General features: G+C 36.8%; 1 protein-coding gene across 4 annotated transcripts in view; it reads right to left on the bottom strand.

The window, feature by feature from the left end:
• The window catches only part of MAPK10 (mitogen-activated protein kinase 10), a 295,415-nt gene that overhangs the window by 121,719 nt on the left and 155,322 nt on the right, over positions 1-18,374 (bottom strand). For all 4 annotated transcript variants that reach the window (XM_046656779.1, XM_046656777.1, XM_046656778.1 and 1 more), the window contains one exon: positions 9,227-9,396. In XM_046656779.1, coding sequence (XP_046512735.1) covers positions 9,227-9,348 — 122 coding nt within the window. In that variant the 5' untranslated portion in view covers positions 9,349-9,396. The remainder of the gene's footprint in view (positions 1-9,226; positions 9,397-18,374) is intronic.

Genomic DNA, 18,374 nt, shown 5'->3' with positions numbered 1-18,374 from the left:
GAGAGTAAACAGGATCTACACATGTATGTATTTGAACATACAAGATAATACAGCTTCAGTATCAAATGCTGGGCAGGGGAAGGGCCCACTAGGTAAAATGCTGTAACAAACTTAGTTTCCTGTGCCACAATGTTATTTACGGAATGTTTTCTATCCCTGTTCTCTTTCACTGTAGATCACACACATATTAAAAAAAGAAAAAAAGCCACAAGTACAGGAATTCCAGACTTCTCTTCCGTCTATCTAACCCTTACCTTGATCAGGCTGGTAGGACATTGCCAGGCAGGCTCACTATACCCACCACATCCACTTATCAAAGGGAGGTAATGAAATAAGAATATATGAACACCCAAGGTTCTGCTGAAAATGCCTGACAATTTAAATCTGAGATTGTTTATCTGCACAGGATCTTGTTACTACAGACCACTAATTGAAGGACATTCACTAGAAATCATTTTTATAATTTTTGTGAAAAATGAAATGATTTATATCCTATATATGTAAAATACATGTGTGTGTATATATCATATAGCATATATACTCAATTAAGATACATTAATCCATTGGATTAGTATGTATATTATATACACATACACAATATAAATTATATATTGGTTACATATTCATTGTGTGTATATATATATGGATATACAACTTAAGATAAATTAATTGACTGGATTATTATTGTAACTATAATTATTTCAACTTTGATTAAATGTCATCCTCTAGCTCTAATTAGAATTTCAGAAAAGTTAGTTAACATAAAGTCTATCATCTTAATTCTAAATATTTAACTTTCTAGGCACAGATTTTTACAATAAGCCATGCTAAATCTATGCTTTTGTCTGTATTAGGCTTCCATCTTTGATATAAATATCCTGTAAAAGATCACTTTGCAAAATTGGATTGGGACTGCTTATAAGCTGATTACACGTAGACGAGAAAGAGAACAAGCTCAGGAAGGAAAGAATATGGTTTTACTTCCTGTAATTTAAACTATACGATCAGCTCTTCTCAGTTAAAGAGCAGACCAGCTGCCCTTTGTTGGCAAGTCTTCCATGCTAAACTTGGTGAGTGACTTTTGCCACCACTGTTGCTGTCAGTCTGAATCATCTTTGGAGAAAGAAATGAGAAAATAGAAATGTTTCTTGGCTTGGCAAGCAGCCGCCGGACTGAAGGGAGAGAAGACAATGAACACCCTTCTGTTGATTTCTCCCTATGTTATTTTTTTTTCTGGAGCTGGTAGTAGAAGGAACGCTAATGAGACCATCTTATGATGATTGGAAGAATGTTCTGAAATGATTTGTTCATCTGACTCCTGACTACTGTTGTTTAAAACTCATCTTATAGATTACTTTACAATTCTCTACCTTGGAAGCTACAGAGGATTTATTTGTTCTTATGGAGGAACAGAATGGTTCTCATTGTTTCTTTCTGCTTCAATGGATAACCTTTATTTTCTCAGGTAGAGAAGAAGGTAGAAAGGTAAAAAGGTAGAGGTAGAAAGAAAAATTCATTTATTCCAGAAGATTTCATATTAGATTTTATTTAGTTGTTCTCAATAATGGCACTATTGGTCTATCATCCATGGTGAACGAAGAAAATAGCACATTACTGGTGAATCCCTTTGGAAGATATTTTAGTATTGCTGTTTTTCCCCCTGAAAATAACTAAGCAATAAAGTACTTCAAAGAGGAGAAGGAAAGTGTAAGAATCCAACAACAAATTTAAGATAACCAGTAGAAATGAATCTTTATTTCAAACAACTTAGGAAGATGAAGATTCTGTGACATAGGTACCAATATGCCAACATTTATGCTTGAAAAGCCAAATCCTTCTTATGAATACAAAACCAAAATATTATAGTGACACATGTAAAAAAGAATTGAAGGTGAACATTCCTTTCAGAATTGGTTCCTCCACTTTTTATTCCTGCTCCAAAGAAAATAAAGTAAAGCAAATGAATCATCTTTTTCAGATTGCCTGCCCTCCACACCAGAGACCCAAGACACTCCCAGTTTCCAATTTCTCCCAGACATTATACTCGGGATTGTATGGGACATTCGAAATATGCAAATACGACGATTTTTGTGAACAGAGGAAAGGTCTGTGGATTTCAAAATGAATGTCTGGGAATGGATGCGTGTTTGATGTGATTGAAGCAGATGAACTCACTGTTGGCAAAGGCAATAGAGAGGAAATTAAGTTAAAGGCAGGTGGATACAGGGGACAACTTAATATAAGACTAGATCCGCAAGAGAAATAGTACATTACAGACCCAAGTTATGACAAGGAAACAAAATATCTCAAAGCTAGGTCGAAGAGGAGGGACAGAGAAGAAGAAAAGAATGTACTGGGATTGTGGTGTCTTTGCACGTGGTAGAGTGGAAAACTGGAAGGTTAGGGAGAGGAATATGCCATGCCATTTCTATCCCTTCATCTTGGTCTTTGTTAGCTTTATTTCCCTCGCTATAGACAAAATGACTAATAATCTCAGGAAACTCTAAGGCTAACATTCTGGAATTCACATGTCCCTTTACTGACAAATGTGCTAATAAATTTGTAGTAAAACTAGATTAAGAATTTTACTCAAGGACACTTTATTTATTAAAATATATTTTCATTTACTGTACCCAAGACCTAGGATTATTCCCATCCTGCACAAGGAGAAAGAAAGGCCCAAAAAGTCCTATAAAAGATACTGCAAAATTCTTAGTAGTAGATTTTCAAATCTTTCTGGGACAATCTGTTAACTTCTTGAACAAAATGCTGCTTTGGATCTGTGTACAGGCATGCCTTGTTTCATTGGCCTTCACTTTATCGCACTTCGCAGATACTGTGCTTTACAAGTTGAAGGTTTCTGGCAACCCTGTGTCAAGCAAGTCTATCGGTGACATTTTTCCAACAGCATTTGCTCACTCTGCGTCTCTGTGTCACATTTTGGTAATTCTCACAATTTTGCAAACTGTTTCATTATTATTATATTTATTATGAAGATGTGTGTTCAGCAATCTTTTATGTTACTATTGTAATTGTTTTGGGGCTCCACAAACCATGCCCATATAAGACAGTGAACTTAAATGGATAAATGGTGGTGTCCTAACTACTCTACCAACTAGCCACTCCCCCATCTCTCCCCTGTCCTTGGGCCTCTCTATTCCCTGAGACACAACAACGTTGAAATTAGGCCAATTAATAAACCTATAGTGGCCTCTAAGTGTTCAAGGAAAAGAAGAGTCACACGTTTCTCACTTTAAAACAAGTTAGAAACGATTAAACTTACTGAGGAAGGCATGTGGAAAGCCAAGATAGGCCGAAAGCCAGGCCTCTTACACCAAATGGTTAACCAAGTTGTGAATGCAAAGGAAAAGTTCTTGAAGGAAATTAAAAGTGCTACTCCAGTGAAAACAGGAATAAGAAAGTGAAACAGCCTTGTTGTGGATATGGAGAAAGTTTTAGTGGTCTGGATAGAAGATCAAATCAGCCACAATATTCCCTTAAGCCAAAGGCTAATCCAGAGCAAAGCCCTCACTCTCCTCAATTCTGTGAAGGCTGAGAGAGGTGAGGAAGCTGCAGAGAAAAGTTGGAAGCTAGCAGAGGTTGGTTCATGAGGTTTGAGGAAAGAAGCCACCTCCATAACATAAAAGTGCCAGATGAAGCAGCAAGTGCTCGTGTTGAAGCTGCAAGTTCTCCAGGAGATCCAGCTAAGATCATTAATGAAGGCAGCTACACTAACCAACAGATTTTCAATCTAGATGAAACAGCCTTATACTGGAAGAAGATGCCATCTAGGACTTTCATAGCTAGACAGGAGAAGTCGATACTTGGCTTCAAAGCTTCAAAGGACAAGCTGACTCTCTTGTTAGGGCCTAACACAGCTGGTGACTTTAAGTTGAAGCCAATGTTCACTTAACCATTCCGAAAATCCTAGGACCCTTAAGAATTATGCTAAATATACTCTGCCGGTGCTGTATAAATGGAACAACAGAGCCTAGATGTCAGCACGTCTGTTTACAACATGGTTTATTGACTATTTTGAGCCCACTGTTGAGACCTACTGCTCAGGAGACAAGATTCCTTTCAAAATATGACTTGGTCACTGACTATGCACCTGATCACTCAAGAGCCCTGATGGAGATGTACAACGAGATGAATGGTGTTTTCACGTCTGCTAACACAACATCCATTCTGCAGCCCATAGATCGAGGAGTAATTTCAATTCCCAAGTCTTATCACTTAAGAAATACATTTTAGGGACTGGCTCTGTGGCCGAGTGGTTAAGTTCACACACTCTGCTTTGGTGGCCCAGGGTTTTGCCAGTTTAGATCCTGGGCCTGGACATGGCACCGCTCATCAGGCCATGCTGAGGCAGTGTCCCACATGCCACAACTAGAAGGACCCACACCTAAAATATACAACTATGTACTGGGGAGACTTGGGGAGAAAAAGAAAAAAAAACGAAGAAGAAGATTGGCAACAGTTGTTAGCTCAGGTGCCAATCTTAAAAAAAAAAAAACATTTTATAAGGCTATAGCTACCATAGATAGTGATTCCTCTGACTGATCCGGGTAAAGTAAACTGAAAACCTTCTGGAAAGGATTCACCATTCTATATGCCATTAAGAACATTTGTGATTCATGGGAAGAGGTCAAAATATCAACATTAGCAGGAGTTTGGAAGAAGTTGATTCCAGTTCTCATGGATGACTTTGAGGGGCTCAAGACTTTAGTGGAGGAAGTAACTGCAGATGTGGTGGAAATAGCAAGAGGACTAGAATTAGAAGTGGAGCCTGAAGATGACTGAATTGCTGCAATCTCATGATAAAACTTTAATGGATGAGGAGTTGCTTCTTTTTTTTTTTTTTAAAGACTGGCATCTGAGCTAACAACTGTGGCCAATCTTTTTTTTTTTTCTGCTTTTTCTCCCCAAATCCCCCCAGTATTTAGCTGTATATTTTTTTAGTTGTGGTCCTTCTAGTTCTGGCACATGGGATGCTGCCTTAACATGGCCTGATAGGTGGTGCCATGTCCGTGCCCAGGATCCAAACCCTGGGCTGCTGGAGCAGAGCCCACAAACTTAACCGCTCGGCCATGGGGCCGGCCCCGAGGAGTTGCTTCTTAAGGATGAGCAAGGACACGGTTTCTAGAAATGGAATCTACTCTTGGCGAAGATACTGAGATTGTTGAAATGAAAACACAGGACTTAGAATAGCACATGAACATGGTTGATAAAGCAATGGCAGAGTTTGAGAGGATTGACTTCAATTTTGAAAGGTCTACTGTGGGTAAAATGCTATCAAACAGCATCACACGCTACAGAGAAATCATCCATGATCAGAAGAGTCAATCAATGTGGCAAACTTCATTGCCGTCTTACTTTAAGAAATTGCTACAACCACCCCAACCTTCAGCAACCACCATCCTGATCAGTCAGCAGGCATCAACATCGAGGCAAGACCTTTCACCAGTAAAAAGATTATGACTTGCTGAAGGCTCAGATTATGGTTAGCATTTTTTAGCCATAAAGTATTTTTAAATTAAGGTATATACATTGTTTTCTAGACATAGTGCTATTGCACACTTAATAGACTACAGTATAGTGTAAACATCACTTTTATATGCACTGGGAAACCAAAAAACGTGTGTGCCTCGCTTTATTGCAGTGGTCTGGAACAGAACGCACAGTCTCTCTGAGGTATGCCCGTATTTTTGAATCATTAAAGGTCTACTAGCTTTCTTTCACTCGTAGCCCTCATTTTCTGTGGTAGTTTTATCTGAAAGAAAATGAAACACTCCCAAAGAGTGTTTGAGCATCTGAACTGAGAATCTTATTCAGGAAAACTTTCTCACGTTCCATAATTTTCCATTAAAGAAAGGTAGCCAGGAATCACTCTGCTTTCTCCATCTCCCATCTCTCCTCCTTCATAAGATTTTTGTTTTTGTTTTATTTTCTATTTCATTTTGGAAGTTCTTCATGAATACATTGATCTCCTAAATAGGGTTCCCACTCTCCAAGGGGTATACAAGCCACCCAGTAGAGTGAAGAAGAAAATATAAACATATATTGTAATGTGGAAAAGAAATTAAACCTTACTAATATTTAATATACACGTTAATACTGGTCCATCACATATACACTTTACCCACACCTCCCCCACCCCCAGTCCACGACTGAGGGTAAAAGATGTGACTTGAAAGGAAAACAGAAATTTCACATTTGGGGGAGGGTTGACAGAGGCACCCTGAACTACTTCCTTTGAACACATTATAGTTCGGTGTGCCTGCTTTCAGGAGATTTACAGCAATTATCTTAGTAAAATCTTTACCATACCATGTGTGTAAGTATTGCTGCCACAACAAATCATGCGAACTTAGCTGGGCTGAAGTCAAGATGTCAGCAGGCTGAGTTCCTTCCTGGAGGGGCTAGAGGAGAATCTCTCTCCTTGCTCATTTGGGTTTGTTGGCAGATTTCGGTTCCCTGTGGCTGTATGACTGAGGTCTCTCCATTTTTTTAATGACTGTCAGCTGAGGGCCATTTGCAGCTTCTAACAGCCACTCCATTTCTTGGCTCATGGCCCTGTTCCTCTATCTCTAAAGCCTGCAACAATAAGGCAAGTCTCTCTCATATTTTGAATCTCTTCTCTCTCCTCTCCCATTGCACTTCTCTGGCCCATTCTTCTGCCTCCCTTTTCTACTTGTAAGGACACATGTGATTAGATTGGTCCCACCTGGATATTTCAGGGAACTCTCATATTAAGACCCTTAACTTAATCACATCTGCAAAGTCTCTATTGCCATGTAAGATAACATATTCAAGGATTCTGGGGATTAGCGTCTGGGCATCTTTGGAGAACCATTTTCTGCGTACCACACCGTGAAATTATTTTGTGCCACAAAGAGGTTCACCTCCTACCTACACCATAGTAAATAAATAAATAAATAAATTTTTTTAACAAATATCTGTTTAAATATCTTTGAATTGAAAGGTTTGGCCCATTGCTAAAAATATTAAAATGTTCAGTCTTTCAAACTGCAAAAACAAATAGTAGTTGACGTTGGGAAAGATTGAGATTTACTACGTGAATTTCAACAAAAGCCTTGGAGTATTTGATAAATGAGGTTGAAATGCTAGTATTATGATTTAGCACCAACAGTGTGCTTCTGCCATTGCATTGACTAAGCATTAAAGTGAACTTAAAACCAATTGTCAAAATGGTTTTTGACAAAAAAACAAAAGAAGTGAACCTTTAAAACTTATATCCACACAAAAACCTGCACATAGCTGTTTAAAGCAGCTTTATTTATAATTGCCAGAACTTGGAAGCAACCAAGCTGTCCTAAAGTAGGTGAATGGATAAACTCGCCAGACAATGGAATATTATGCAGTGCTAAAAAGGAAAGAGCTATAAAGCCAGGAGAACACATGGAGGAACCTTAAATGCATATTACTAAGTTAAAGAAGGCAACCTAAAAATGTCCAACTGTGTGTTCAGTGTCATAGGTACAACTATATGACATTCTGGAAAAGACAAAACTATGGAGACAGTAAAAACATCAGTAGTTGCCAGGGGCTAGGAGTAGGAGGAGGGATGAAGAGGCAGCGCAGAGGATTTTTGGGGAAGTGGAAATACCCTGTTATGATACCACAATCATTTTACACGTATCCAAAGTCATAGAATGTACACCAGCGAGAGTGAAGCCTGACGTAAACGATGGCCTTTGGTGATTATGATGTGTCAATGTAGCTTCATCAATTGTAATAAATGTGCCACTCTGGTGTGGGATGTTTATAATGGGAGAAGCTATGCATGTGTGGGGACAGGGGTATATGGGAAATCTCTCTATCTTCCTCCCAATTTTGTTGTAAACCTAAAACTGCTCTACAAATATAAAGTCTTAAAAAACCAAAAAAATGAAGTGAACCAGATTTTAAAATCATTTTATGAAATGTAAAATGACAGTGTGAAAAATACTGAACACTATCACATAGCTTTCACCAAAATAAATCTCATCAAATGAGTGTAAAAAAGTTTTAAAATAAAATCTATTTTATTTCTTTCTCTTTATTTTTTGCCTAGAAAGATTCACCCTAAGCTAACATCTGTTGCCAATCTTCCTCTTTTTGCTTGAGGAAGATTTGCCCTGAGCTAACATCTGTGCCAATCTTCCTCGATTTTGTATCTGTGTTGCTGTCACAGATGGCTGACAAGTGTTGTTGTTCGGCACCCGGGATCTGAACCTTTGAACCTGGACTGCCCAAGTGGAGGACGCCAAACTTAACCTCTATGCCATGGGGCCGGCCTCTAAAATCTACCTTGAAATATTGTTTAGTCTATCTTCATTTCATCAGTTAAAAGTGTTTGTGTTCTTAAATGGATATTATTAATATAGCAACAATTTATGTAACAAATAAATATATTGCTGTAAGTAAATCTCCTTTATAAATAAGCAAATACAAATATACAAGTAAATGTTTATAGTGCATGTCCTAAACTTTTACTTATAGGTGTGAACCTTCAAATTTAAAATTATTACACTAATAAGCTCATACTAGCTACATTTGGTTGCTACATTACAAGTTAAAACTATCTAAAAGAAATGTTTATCAATCTGAAATCATCATTTTGCAAGAGATTTATAACAGGTAAATCAGATCTTGATGTGTCATCATCTCAATTTAGCCACTTAAAAATGTTCTAAAAGAATGGTTACCAAGGAGTCCAGAATCTTCCCATTTTGAAAACATTTGGCAAACATTTTAAAAATAACGCTTTTTCTAATAGGTAACTGAATTTCAAACACTGAACTTCAAAAGTCACAGGAACATGTGAGCTATCATTTATACTTCTTTAGAGTACTGGGGATTTTATTCACTGGTTATCTTAACACATAACCCTTCATTTCTTGCTGTGAAAACAGCCAAATAAAGTTTTCTAAATGCACTAGCAACAGCTAGAAAACCTCTAGTTCTCTTGGTTTCTCTATGGCCGCTGTGAGGGATATTTTTTGTGACTAGAAAAACCAGTCACAAGCAAAGTGATACATGTTGTTAGCAAACGGGTGATGAATTACAGATAATGCTCATAATTCTATTTTTCTTTAGTAGAATGTATCTTTTCCCTCCCAAGTCGTGCTATTTATTTGTGGTTTTTGTTTGCCTCTTTGTGGCTAGTCAACACACACAGCATGTTCCCTTTAAAAATATAAGTTAAATTCATTCCACTTACCAAACTATTCCCTGAGCGCCAGAGCCAATAGGCTTTAGATTCTGGTAGCGCTTGAGAACGGTGAAGGTTGAGTCTCCCACTTCCACGCTGTAGAACTGGTTGTCAACTTTGCTTTTGCTCATGTTGTAATGTTTGGCAATATATGACACATCCACTTGTTTATGGAATCCCTGTGGAAAATGAGAACAACAGCATGAGACGAGCGAAAAACAGAGTGATAATGAGATACAGAGAAGCCTGTTCTTTTAATGGTTACTAACACTTAGTCACCTATCATCATTATATAAACCTGTATTTCACATAGAAAAGATATATATTAGTCCATGTAAGGCAACCTGGAGGTAAAGAGCTTAGAAAAGATGCAAAGAAAAATTTGTTTTCAATATTAAAACTATTTATAATAAAACCATCTTAGATTAGATCTGGATAACTGTTTCTGAAATGATTCATTAAAACTATTTAATTATTTACGGAGCAAACATCTACTGAACATATCCTGGTCCCAGAGACCGTGCTAGACACTTCAGATGATCCCTGCTTACCCATTAGAATATTCATATGAAGAAGGATAAAGATCGTATCAACATCCCTTCCTCAAAAAGAACTGAGATACAAAGTAATGCTACTTTTAATTTTTAAATTAGGTAAATTTGAATTAAATCATGTTGACTTCATTTGTTCTCAATTAGTACCAAAAATGCTAACATCCTGCGTTAAACACTGAACAATTTTAGTCCAAATTAACGTTATTCTAAAATGCTACATGATGCCTTTTTATCTTTTGCAAGCTTAGGTTTTAAATATCTCAATTGTTGCATCTTCTGTTTATCTTTAGGAGAAGTTCTTCCATTTACTAATTATATGTAGCAATTGAAGAGACTGTCCTTGAAATTTCAAACCATGTTTTTTGAATATATAGAATATAAATATCCATTATCTGTGATTATTGTTTACCCATAAATGATCTTATATTGCATTTTATGGCATTAAATTGTTTGGGTTCTATAGCTAGAAGGGACTTCATAGAATACCGTCTCGCCTGTTCCTTGTGGCCCATAATGGTGGGTGCCTACCTAGCAGTCATCTCCTCTCCTTTGTGCTGATTTCATTCCGGTTTTGAGAATGAAAACCGTGGGTTCTGTGGGTTCCTTCCCTAAACCAGAAATTGAAAGTTGAATGGTCCACACCAGTGGTTCTCATTAGAGGTGGCAGTAACCCTCGGTGGGCATTTGGGAGATTCGTGGGCATGCTTTGGTGTGCCACAATGACAGGCAATGCAGCTTCATTGAATTTGCTTATCAAACAATACTGGTTGGCCTGCAGTGAGTGGGACATTCCTACACAATGAATAATTTCCTGAATACCTCACAACCTTTGAAATAAATCAAAGCTTTAATTAGCAAAAAAAATTCCTTTAATGTTCTGAGCCCAGAATCTAAAGGATCTTTGTATAGTTTTAACACACATTAACTTCTGAAAATCTAACTCTCATATAATTTGAAAGAAGATTTAAATCTCCTTAGGCTTTGAACCTCTGATTGGTCATACAAGCATTTTTCTTGGAGAGTTTTCGCATTTCGTTTCTAAATAAAAAATCGAAATAGAACTACAAACTTATTCGGCCCTGTATGCCCTCGGAAGGGAAGCTAGGGAGGGTCAGTAACGTAACTGAGGAGAATGCAATGCGGACACGGTGGCAAAACCTGCAAATCTAGTGCAAGGACATTAGGACTCCAGATAGATTTCAGAGCAGAATACACGTGACAGGCACCAGCCTCCGGTTGGGAGAGAGAGAGGCTAGCAGCAATCCAGTCCAAAGGCCCAAAGGCACACAGACCGCAAAGAACAGAGTGGACCATCGATTAGGAATCTGGGTTGTTTGGACTGAAGACTGAAAATTCAGGTAATTCGCAAATACAATAATGAGAGGTCTGAAATCCAGGAGGCAGTCTGCATGAAACAGGAAATTAAACAAGACTATTAAGAACCAGGACATTGGAAGTCCCAGACTCAAGGACTGACAAAGTCTCAGTATCCAGACAGGTCAGCAGGTGGCCAAGTGCTATAATGGAGTATATCATTTCATCCCAGCAATTGTTCATACTCCTGAGAAGTACCCTGTAATTTTTTTGCAGTGTATTCCTAGAACAGAACTTTTCATATAGTGGGGAAGCTATAAATGGACTTGTGGTAGTTTGGTAAAATGGTTAAAACAATCATAGAGCTTACACTAGTAGCAAAATTTTAGCAACAAGAGAATTCCCAAAGAGGGACAAAAGCTATTCAAATGAAATGCCTAATGCCCTGATGCCTTTTCTAAAATAAAAATTATTCGGTGATCTCTTATCTCCATTTCAGAGCATATAATTTCTCACCATAAGATTGAAAATCATCATTATAAAGTTTGTGAATTCACACACACACACAAAATTTCCTTTCAAGTATCTTCTTTATACCTAGTTTTGAATTAAACTTTAGGTGAAATTTAAAAGTTAGAAAATACATTCTTGAGAATACCTTAAGTAACTGGGAAAAAGCTATTTTAATTATCAAACAGTGAGACACAGAGATAACAGCACTGGAAAATTTCTTGGATCTATGTAGTAAGCAAAATTTGATGGCAAACATGTCATATTCAAGCACTCCCCTGGATCTCATCCGTGCCCCAGGCTTACAAATCCAAACTGAGTTTCCAAAGGCTCAGAATATACATATTTTATCCTCAACGTCCATGCAGCTTCTTTGTCATAAAGTTCAAATATAAACTTTTCTCTATAAAATGTGCCTATGCAAATATGCCATTAAGCACACTATGGAAAAATATTATCAACACTAAAAAGATTTTTCTCCAGTTATATGCTTTAGTATATCCTTGGTTCAGGTCACAAAATTGGCGATTTGAACACAGGAAGAGAAGAATCAAAAATTCATATTGGGAAGGCATGACTGGCCAATAGTTTAAGGTAGGGATTTTGAAGTTTTAACATGGATCAGAGCTACCTGAGGAGTTTGTAAAACAGATTGCTGAGGCCCACTGAAAAGTTTCCGATTCAACAGGATTAGGGAAAGGCCTAACAAGCTCCACACTTCGAGGACCCCTATCTTAGAGAATAGTAGATCTGAGAGATGTCACCATTCAAAAGTTAATTGGAGAGGCAAAAACTGGAAGTAATACAGGTCAAACCAAGTAAATAAAGGATGTGGATGTTAGAAATATTGTCACCATGACACTCCTTGGTATCAGCACCTCTTTAGCAGGCCCAGATGTCACATTCCCAGGGAAGTGCTTTCCTATCTCATAGGTACAAGATAGTGCCCAATTAATGTTCTGTCAATTAGCTCACAAAAATAGAGATTCCACGATCTATTTATATTAAATTTATATTAAAACATTTGACTATATTAAACTCACAGGTATTCATAAACGCTCATCAAAATAGAAACTCTCTTTCCAGAGAAGAAAGTAATATGTTGATTAAGTTCATTACAAATAAGGAATATTATATTAAAAAATTATAGGGGCTGGCCCCATGGCCTGGTGGTTAAGTTCACACACTCCGTTTCAGCAGGCCAGGGTTTGCCAGTTCCAATCCTGGGCACAGACCTAGCACTGTTCATCAAGCCACGCTGTGGAGGCATCCCACATAAAAATTGAGGAAGACTGGGATAGATGTTAGCTCACTGACAAACTTCCTCAAGCAAAAGGAGGAAGATCGGCAGCAGATGTTAGCTTGGGGCCAATCTTCCTCACACACACACACACAAAAATTATTAATCACCACGGTGGTAACTTTTGGAGATCAATAGGGTTCAAAATAACTATAGGTTTAGAATATTCTATTGTTGATTCAAATTATTTTAAAAAATAAATCATCCCTCCACTGAATATTAACCTTACATTTAAATGACTCAATTATTTCTATGTGGATATAATAAAATTTTCTTTGCAAAACTTCAGAGCAAACTCATTTCCTCTCCATCTGCAATCTGCCAAAAAACTGAAAGCTAAATTAAAAGAAGACCTATTGCCACTAGCAGTTTGGTAGGCAAGAGGAAATCTGAATATAATCTCTTCTGAGAGAAGACTACATTTTATAAGCAGACCTGTGAGAAAGGGCCTTTTGCAATGAGTCCTCACCTTCAGTTCAGTTGCTAGCCTATAGCTACGGAGTTTTGCAAAGAAAAATGCCCCACATTTCTGATCTTATCCTGCAGGTGTCCAAAGCCTTGATTGCATTTTGCTCAAATTTCACAGCTGTATTCCACGAGCCCTCCCTCCTCATCGTCATTTGTGCATGACTGTCCTATGTTACTGATAGTCACTTCCTGAGAGGAAACACCGAGCTTTAAGAATCTTTAGAGGTTAAACTTCCCTAGTTTCTTTTGAATGATGTAGCTGAAAACAGCACAAAGCCTGGATTAGTTTCGCACTTAACAGCTGCGAAACCTTGAGCAAGTCATTTAGTGATTTGGGGTTGTAGACAATCTCTCCAAAAATCTAAAATAGAAAAACAATGCCATTTATTTCACAGACTACCAAAAATGATTTTCCATTTCCCTGTTGGATTATATAGGTTTTCCTTTGCCCTCCCCTGTCAAAATATCTTTTTCCTTTGAGGCTCTGTTCCCCAATGTTGGTGTAAAAGTCTTCATTCCCTCCAATGACAGTAAACTTCTATAGTCATTTTATTCTTTCATTCATTTATTATTTATATTCTGTGTGGTTCCAAAAAGGATTTGTGCAGCTCGCCATAGAAGATATAAGAACAATAAAACCATTAAATCCGGTTTTAAGAACAAACATCAAACAAAGTAGGCTAGGAGATGACAATTTTACCAGGAGGTTTAAGTTATGAATATCTACTGCCCTGAGCACTAAATTTAGTGTCATGCTTCAAGAAAGCCAAAGGGAAAAATAATTACACGACAACAAAACCAAGTGAGTGGCAAGCTTTGATTCATTAATCTCAAAATATATCATACCAGTTCACAGGAAAGGTAAAATTTCCCTAGCACTTAACTTCCGGAAGAATAAATCCCATAGTTCTTTATATAACAATACTGGAATCCAACAACAGGCAGGAGATGCAATATTTTTTAATCAAAGACAGAAATATGTTTCATGTGACTTATATGAAACCAACTCCCAATAAGACAAGGGAAGACAGAAAGGTGAACCAGTATTAATTGCTTACCTACCAAAGGTGGACTTTGCATTCTGTTAAATAGTGTATTTAACACAAAAACAGATGAGGAAAGTGGTATACAGAGCTGTTAATTGACTCAAAGTCTTAGAACTATAAAAATTTGTGGTAACAATTAATATGAATTGATGTTTGTCCAACTCTAAAACATGTGCTTCTTTTTTACTAAATCATTCTCTAGTTCAGCTAAGATAATTGAGAACAGTGATGTGGTTTTCTTAAGAGAAGGTGAGCTAAAGGAATAGAGCTTAGAAAATCAAGAGAAATGAGTGAATAACACGTCCTTCTCTTTTGTTTATCAATTGTCTCAGCCTGGGGTTTGAACGTAACTGAATGTTCAACAATTCAGGGTTGAAGTAGACAATCTTGTGTTGGTGATGGAAAGCTGGATTTTCAGAGCTGCCTAGAAATTTAAAGGGCCTGATCCTGCTCATTTGTTAAATATTTATTGAGCACCTACTGTATGGCAGGCACAACTGAAGGTGCTATTGATATAACGTTGATCTATCTCAAAAGGATAGCCAAGATGAATTAGCCACAAAACGCATCTCCGGAAAATGAACTGGTCAATCTGTTGGATATAATTTTAATGTTGTCATTTGGATACTGAAAAGCATCTGCCAAAAGTGGTGATTCTGCTTTTGGCACAAATGATATTGAGCTATTCATTCGCAAAGTTATGACCAGCATATTGAGTTGTTTCATAATGCCACTCGCAGATTGTGACACAAAGTCAGCAGAAACAATGCCTGCTATTCTGTTTGTTATAGTAGACAGGCATATGTTCCATCCATTTTCAATCTGAATCAAATTATTTACGTATGAGCTTTAAAGAGGGAGACTTAAGACAACAATACTTAATAACATTTAGGATTAGATTTTGTCCTGTCAAGAGCATATTCCCTCCACTCTGTTTCTTGAAGTGTTATTCTCTGAGGAGAATTACAGCCTGGAATCTACATTGCTTTTATATTGGTTGGCCCAGAGATGACTACTCTGTGGAGTCAATGGCTTATAGTAGATCAATAATGCAGTAAAAACTTTAAGACAAATTATGCTTAATCATTATTTTCAGGTATATGAAAAAGCACATAACAGTAATTCATAGTAGAGTAGGCATGGCTTCTGCCTGCCTGTTCTTTTTATTTGAAGGCAGAAAACTAGTACTGCTTGAATACCCACTATGCAACCAGCAATTATTAAGACCAGACTCTGTGCTAGGTGCCTAACGAATCATTTCACGTAAGACTTGGTATTCTCATTTGCTATTGAGAAGTTTTAGACTGAGAACTTCAGCAAATGGTAAAGCTCCAGATTTCATGTAAGAATCTTGCCTGTGAGGCCTTGAGCAAGCTTTTTACAGTCTTAGCCTTAGTGTCCTTACTTATGGAATGAAGGCAATAATCTACTACTTTTGATTAGTGGAGAAGTTAAATGAGATAATCTATGTAAAGCTCTTTGCATGGTATAAGCTTATAGGAAACTTTCAACAAAATGTATTATTATTATTACTATAATTACTATTATTATTGAAAAATTAGATAACATTTAAAGACACTTACTAATTAGCAGTTTTATAATGTTTTTAACCAAAAGTTGGCCTGAACCATAGTGCCATCCCAAAGCACTATGATACCGCTATAAAATCAACAAAAACCAAAAGTGTTCAGAATGTTCAGGTAACAAAATACTTTTTCTGTGTTTTCATTTGTGTTAGATTGTGATCTGTGAATATCCACATGCTCCGCTACATTTCCCAGCCTCCCTTGCAGTTCTTTTGGGGCCATGTGACTATTTATGGCCAATGGACTACAAGCAGAGGTGTCAGGTATCACCTAAATGCACAGGCATTCACAAGATGTGCCTCCACAATCCATCTCTTTCAACACTCTGGTGTCTTAGCTGGCACATGACAAGATGGCAAGAGCCTAAATTCCTGGGTCACAAGGTGGCAGAAGCCAAAATTCCTGAGTCGTCAGCTAGAGGAGAGCCCTTGCTAACCTGTGCTAGACTTTGTATAACAGGAAGTACACATTTGTTCTGATAAGTCACTGAGATTTGAGGTCTACCTATTACTGTGGTAGGTTTTTCATTCAGCAAATATTTATTTTGATCTTACAATGTGCCAAGCAATGTTCTAGGCACTGAGAATATAAAGCTCCTGGCCTCATGGAGCTTAATATTAAATAGTCCCTTAGAGGATCAAACTTGGAATGGTGGCTTCATTGTCACAGTGCTCTAACCTACTAAACTAAGCACATTGAATTCTGCACTTTTGATCTACATACTCTCAATTTGTCCACAATAAAGAAAAAGGTATAAAATAGGCAATAATAAGTGATATTATGTCATCAAGAGAGGACAAATTTCCAGGTTAATAAATGATAGTTAATTTTTAAAAAACACTTTCCCAGGGTGGGAGTAAGAGGTTATGTTTCATCACAAGGAGAGTAAAAAGTCATTTAGGAATCAAAATGTTTAAAGTGAGTTATCTGGATTTCACCAACATCTTTAAAATGTGTCTTTATATTTTTAGAAGGGAAAATTAGAGTTTATCAAATGCTACATTTAAGAATATGGGAAGCCTTGTTTTGATTACGCAATAAATAGTATTATTTAAAAATCCTGTATGATTGTATTATTATCATTCTCTCATTTCATAATTATAAAAAGATCTAATTAGTACCTAAGTTTAGTAGCTCCACATTCGCCAAAGTCTTGGTTTTCATCTCTTTGAATATGCACTTTTGTAGCTTCCCTTTCCTTTTCTGGAATGAGTTAGAGATGTATAGATAGATGTATAGATATATATATATATATATGTATAGATGTCAGAGCATATAACCAAATAAATATTCATCTTTAGAGAAGATGAACAAAAGAAGAGTTGAATAACACATTCCAGATTGGAACTGATTTTAGACCTCAAAGCCAAAGCAGACATTATTCTTCTTAACCTACTGAAAAATTCAGCCTTTGCTTATCATGCACCCCAAGCTCAGATAATACCTCTGCAGAAAAGCAAAATTATCACTTAATATATTTTTGAAAGCCTCACATCTTAAATATAGTAGAATTAAATAGTGCATTTAAAGAATTAGTTGATTACTTAAAAACGCTAGCTAGGTCAAAATGGAATCCACAAGTTGCTGCTTTTCTTACAGAGCATGATTAACCATACACTGAAAACCACAGATAATCCTGGGATATTTTACAGCACAACTATTTTGAAAAATGTAAGCAATAACTTCATTCAATCTAATTAATACCTCTACCACAATTGATCTCATAATATTAAGCTACATTTACATTCAAGGTAAGACCATTCAACAAGAAGTCAAGTTTGACCTTTTTGTCCTTCAAGCAAACCAAACGCATACCCACAATCAACCAATACAGAAAAGCTCCTCACTACAGAATCAAATCTTAAGACCTTTACAATTTTTGTTAATCTTTAGTAGCATAACTTAATCTATTCATTAGCTGAAATAATTACTTAATACATCTTTAGATAAAACCTGCCAAAGGTAGAAGACACAAATGTAACACTAAACTTACTCTTTTGAAATTTGCTATAACCATCTTCACGTGTGGGCATATGGAAAAAAACTATTGTCAAGCAACATGAAATATTCATTCACAAAAATATGTAGGTTGGTTTTCATCCTGATAGTATAAATATCTCAGTGATTTGTTTCATGATTCAAGATGTGCCATGTTTTTACAATACTGTTTGCTATGTCTTTAATAATTTACTCACAGACAGTCCATGCACTAAAGTACATGTATTGGGATTTTAGAAAATGAATGCAAAATTAAATGCAATGTATCAAAGCTAAGGTAGAAGAAAGAGTTGGGCTTCCTTAAATAATATGGAGGAGAGGAAATCCCTTAAAAAGAGAAGCTAAAGTAAAAATTTCTCTTTTCCTGTTGCATGAAAAACT

The sequence above is a fragment of the Equus quagga genome, chromosome 3 (genome assembly GCF_021613505.1).
Source record: "Equus quagga isolate Etosha38 chromosome 3, UCLA_HA_Equagga_1.0, whole genome shotgun sequence".
In the NCBI taxonomy this organism is placed as follows: Eukaryota; Metazoa; Chordata; class Mammalia; order Perissodactyla; family Equidae; genus Equus; species Equus quagga.
Note: the sequence above shows the minus strand (reverse complement) of the source record. Positions and strands in the feature narration are given on the sequence as shown.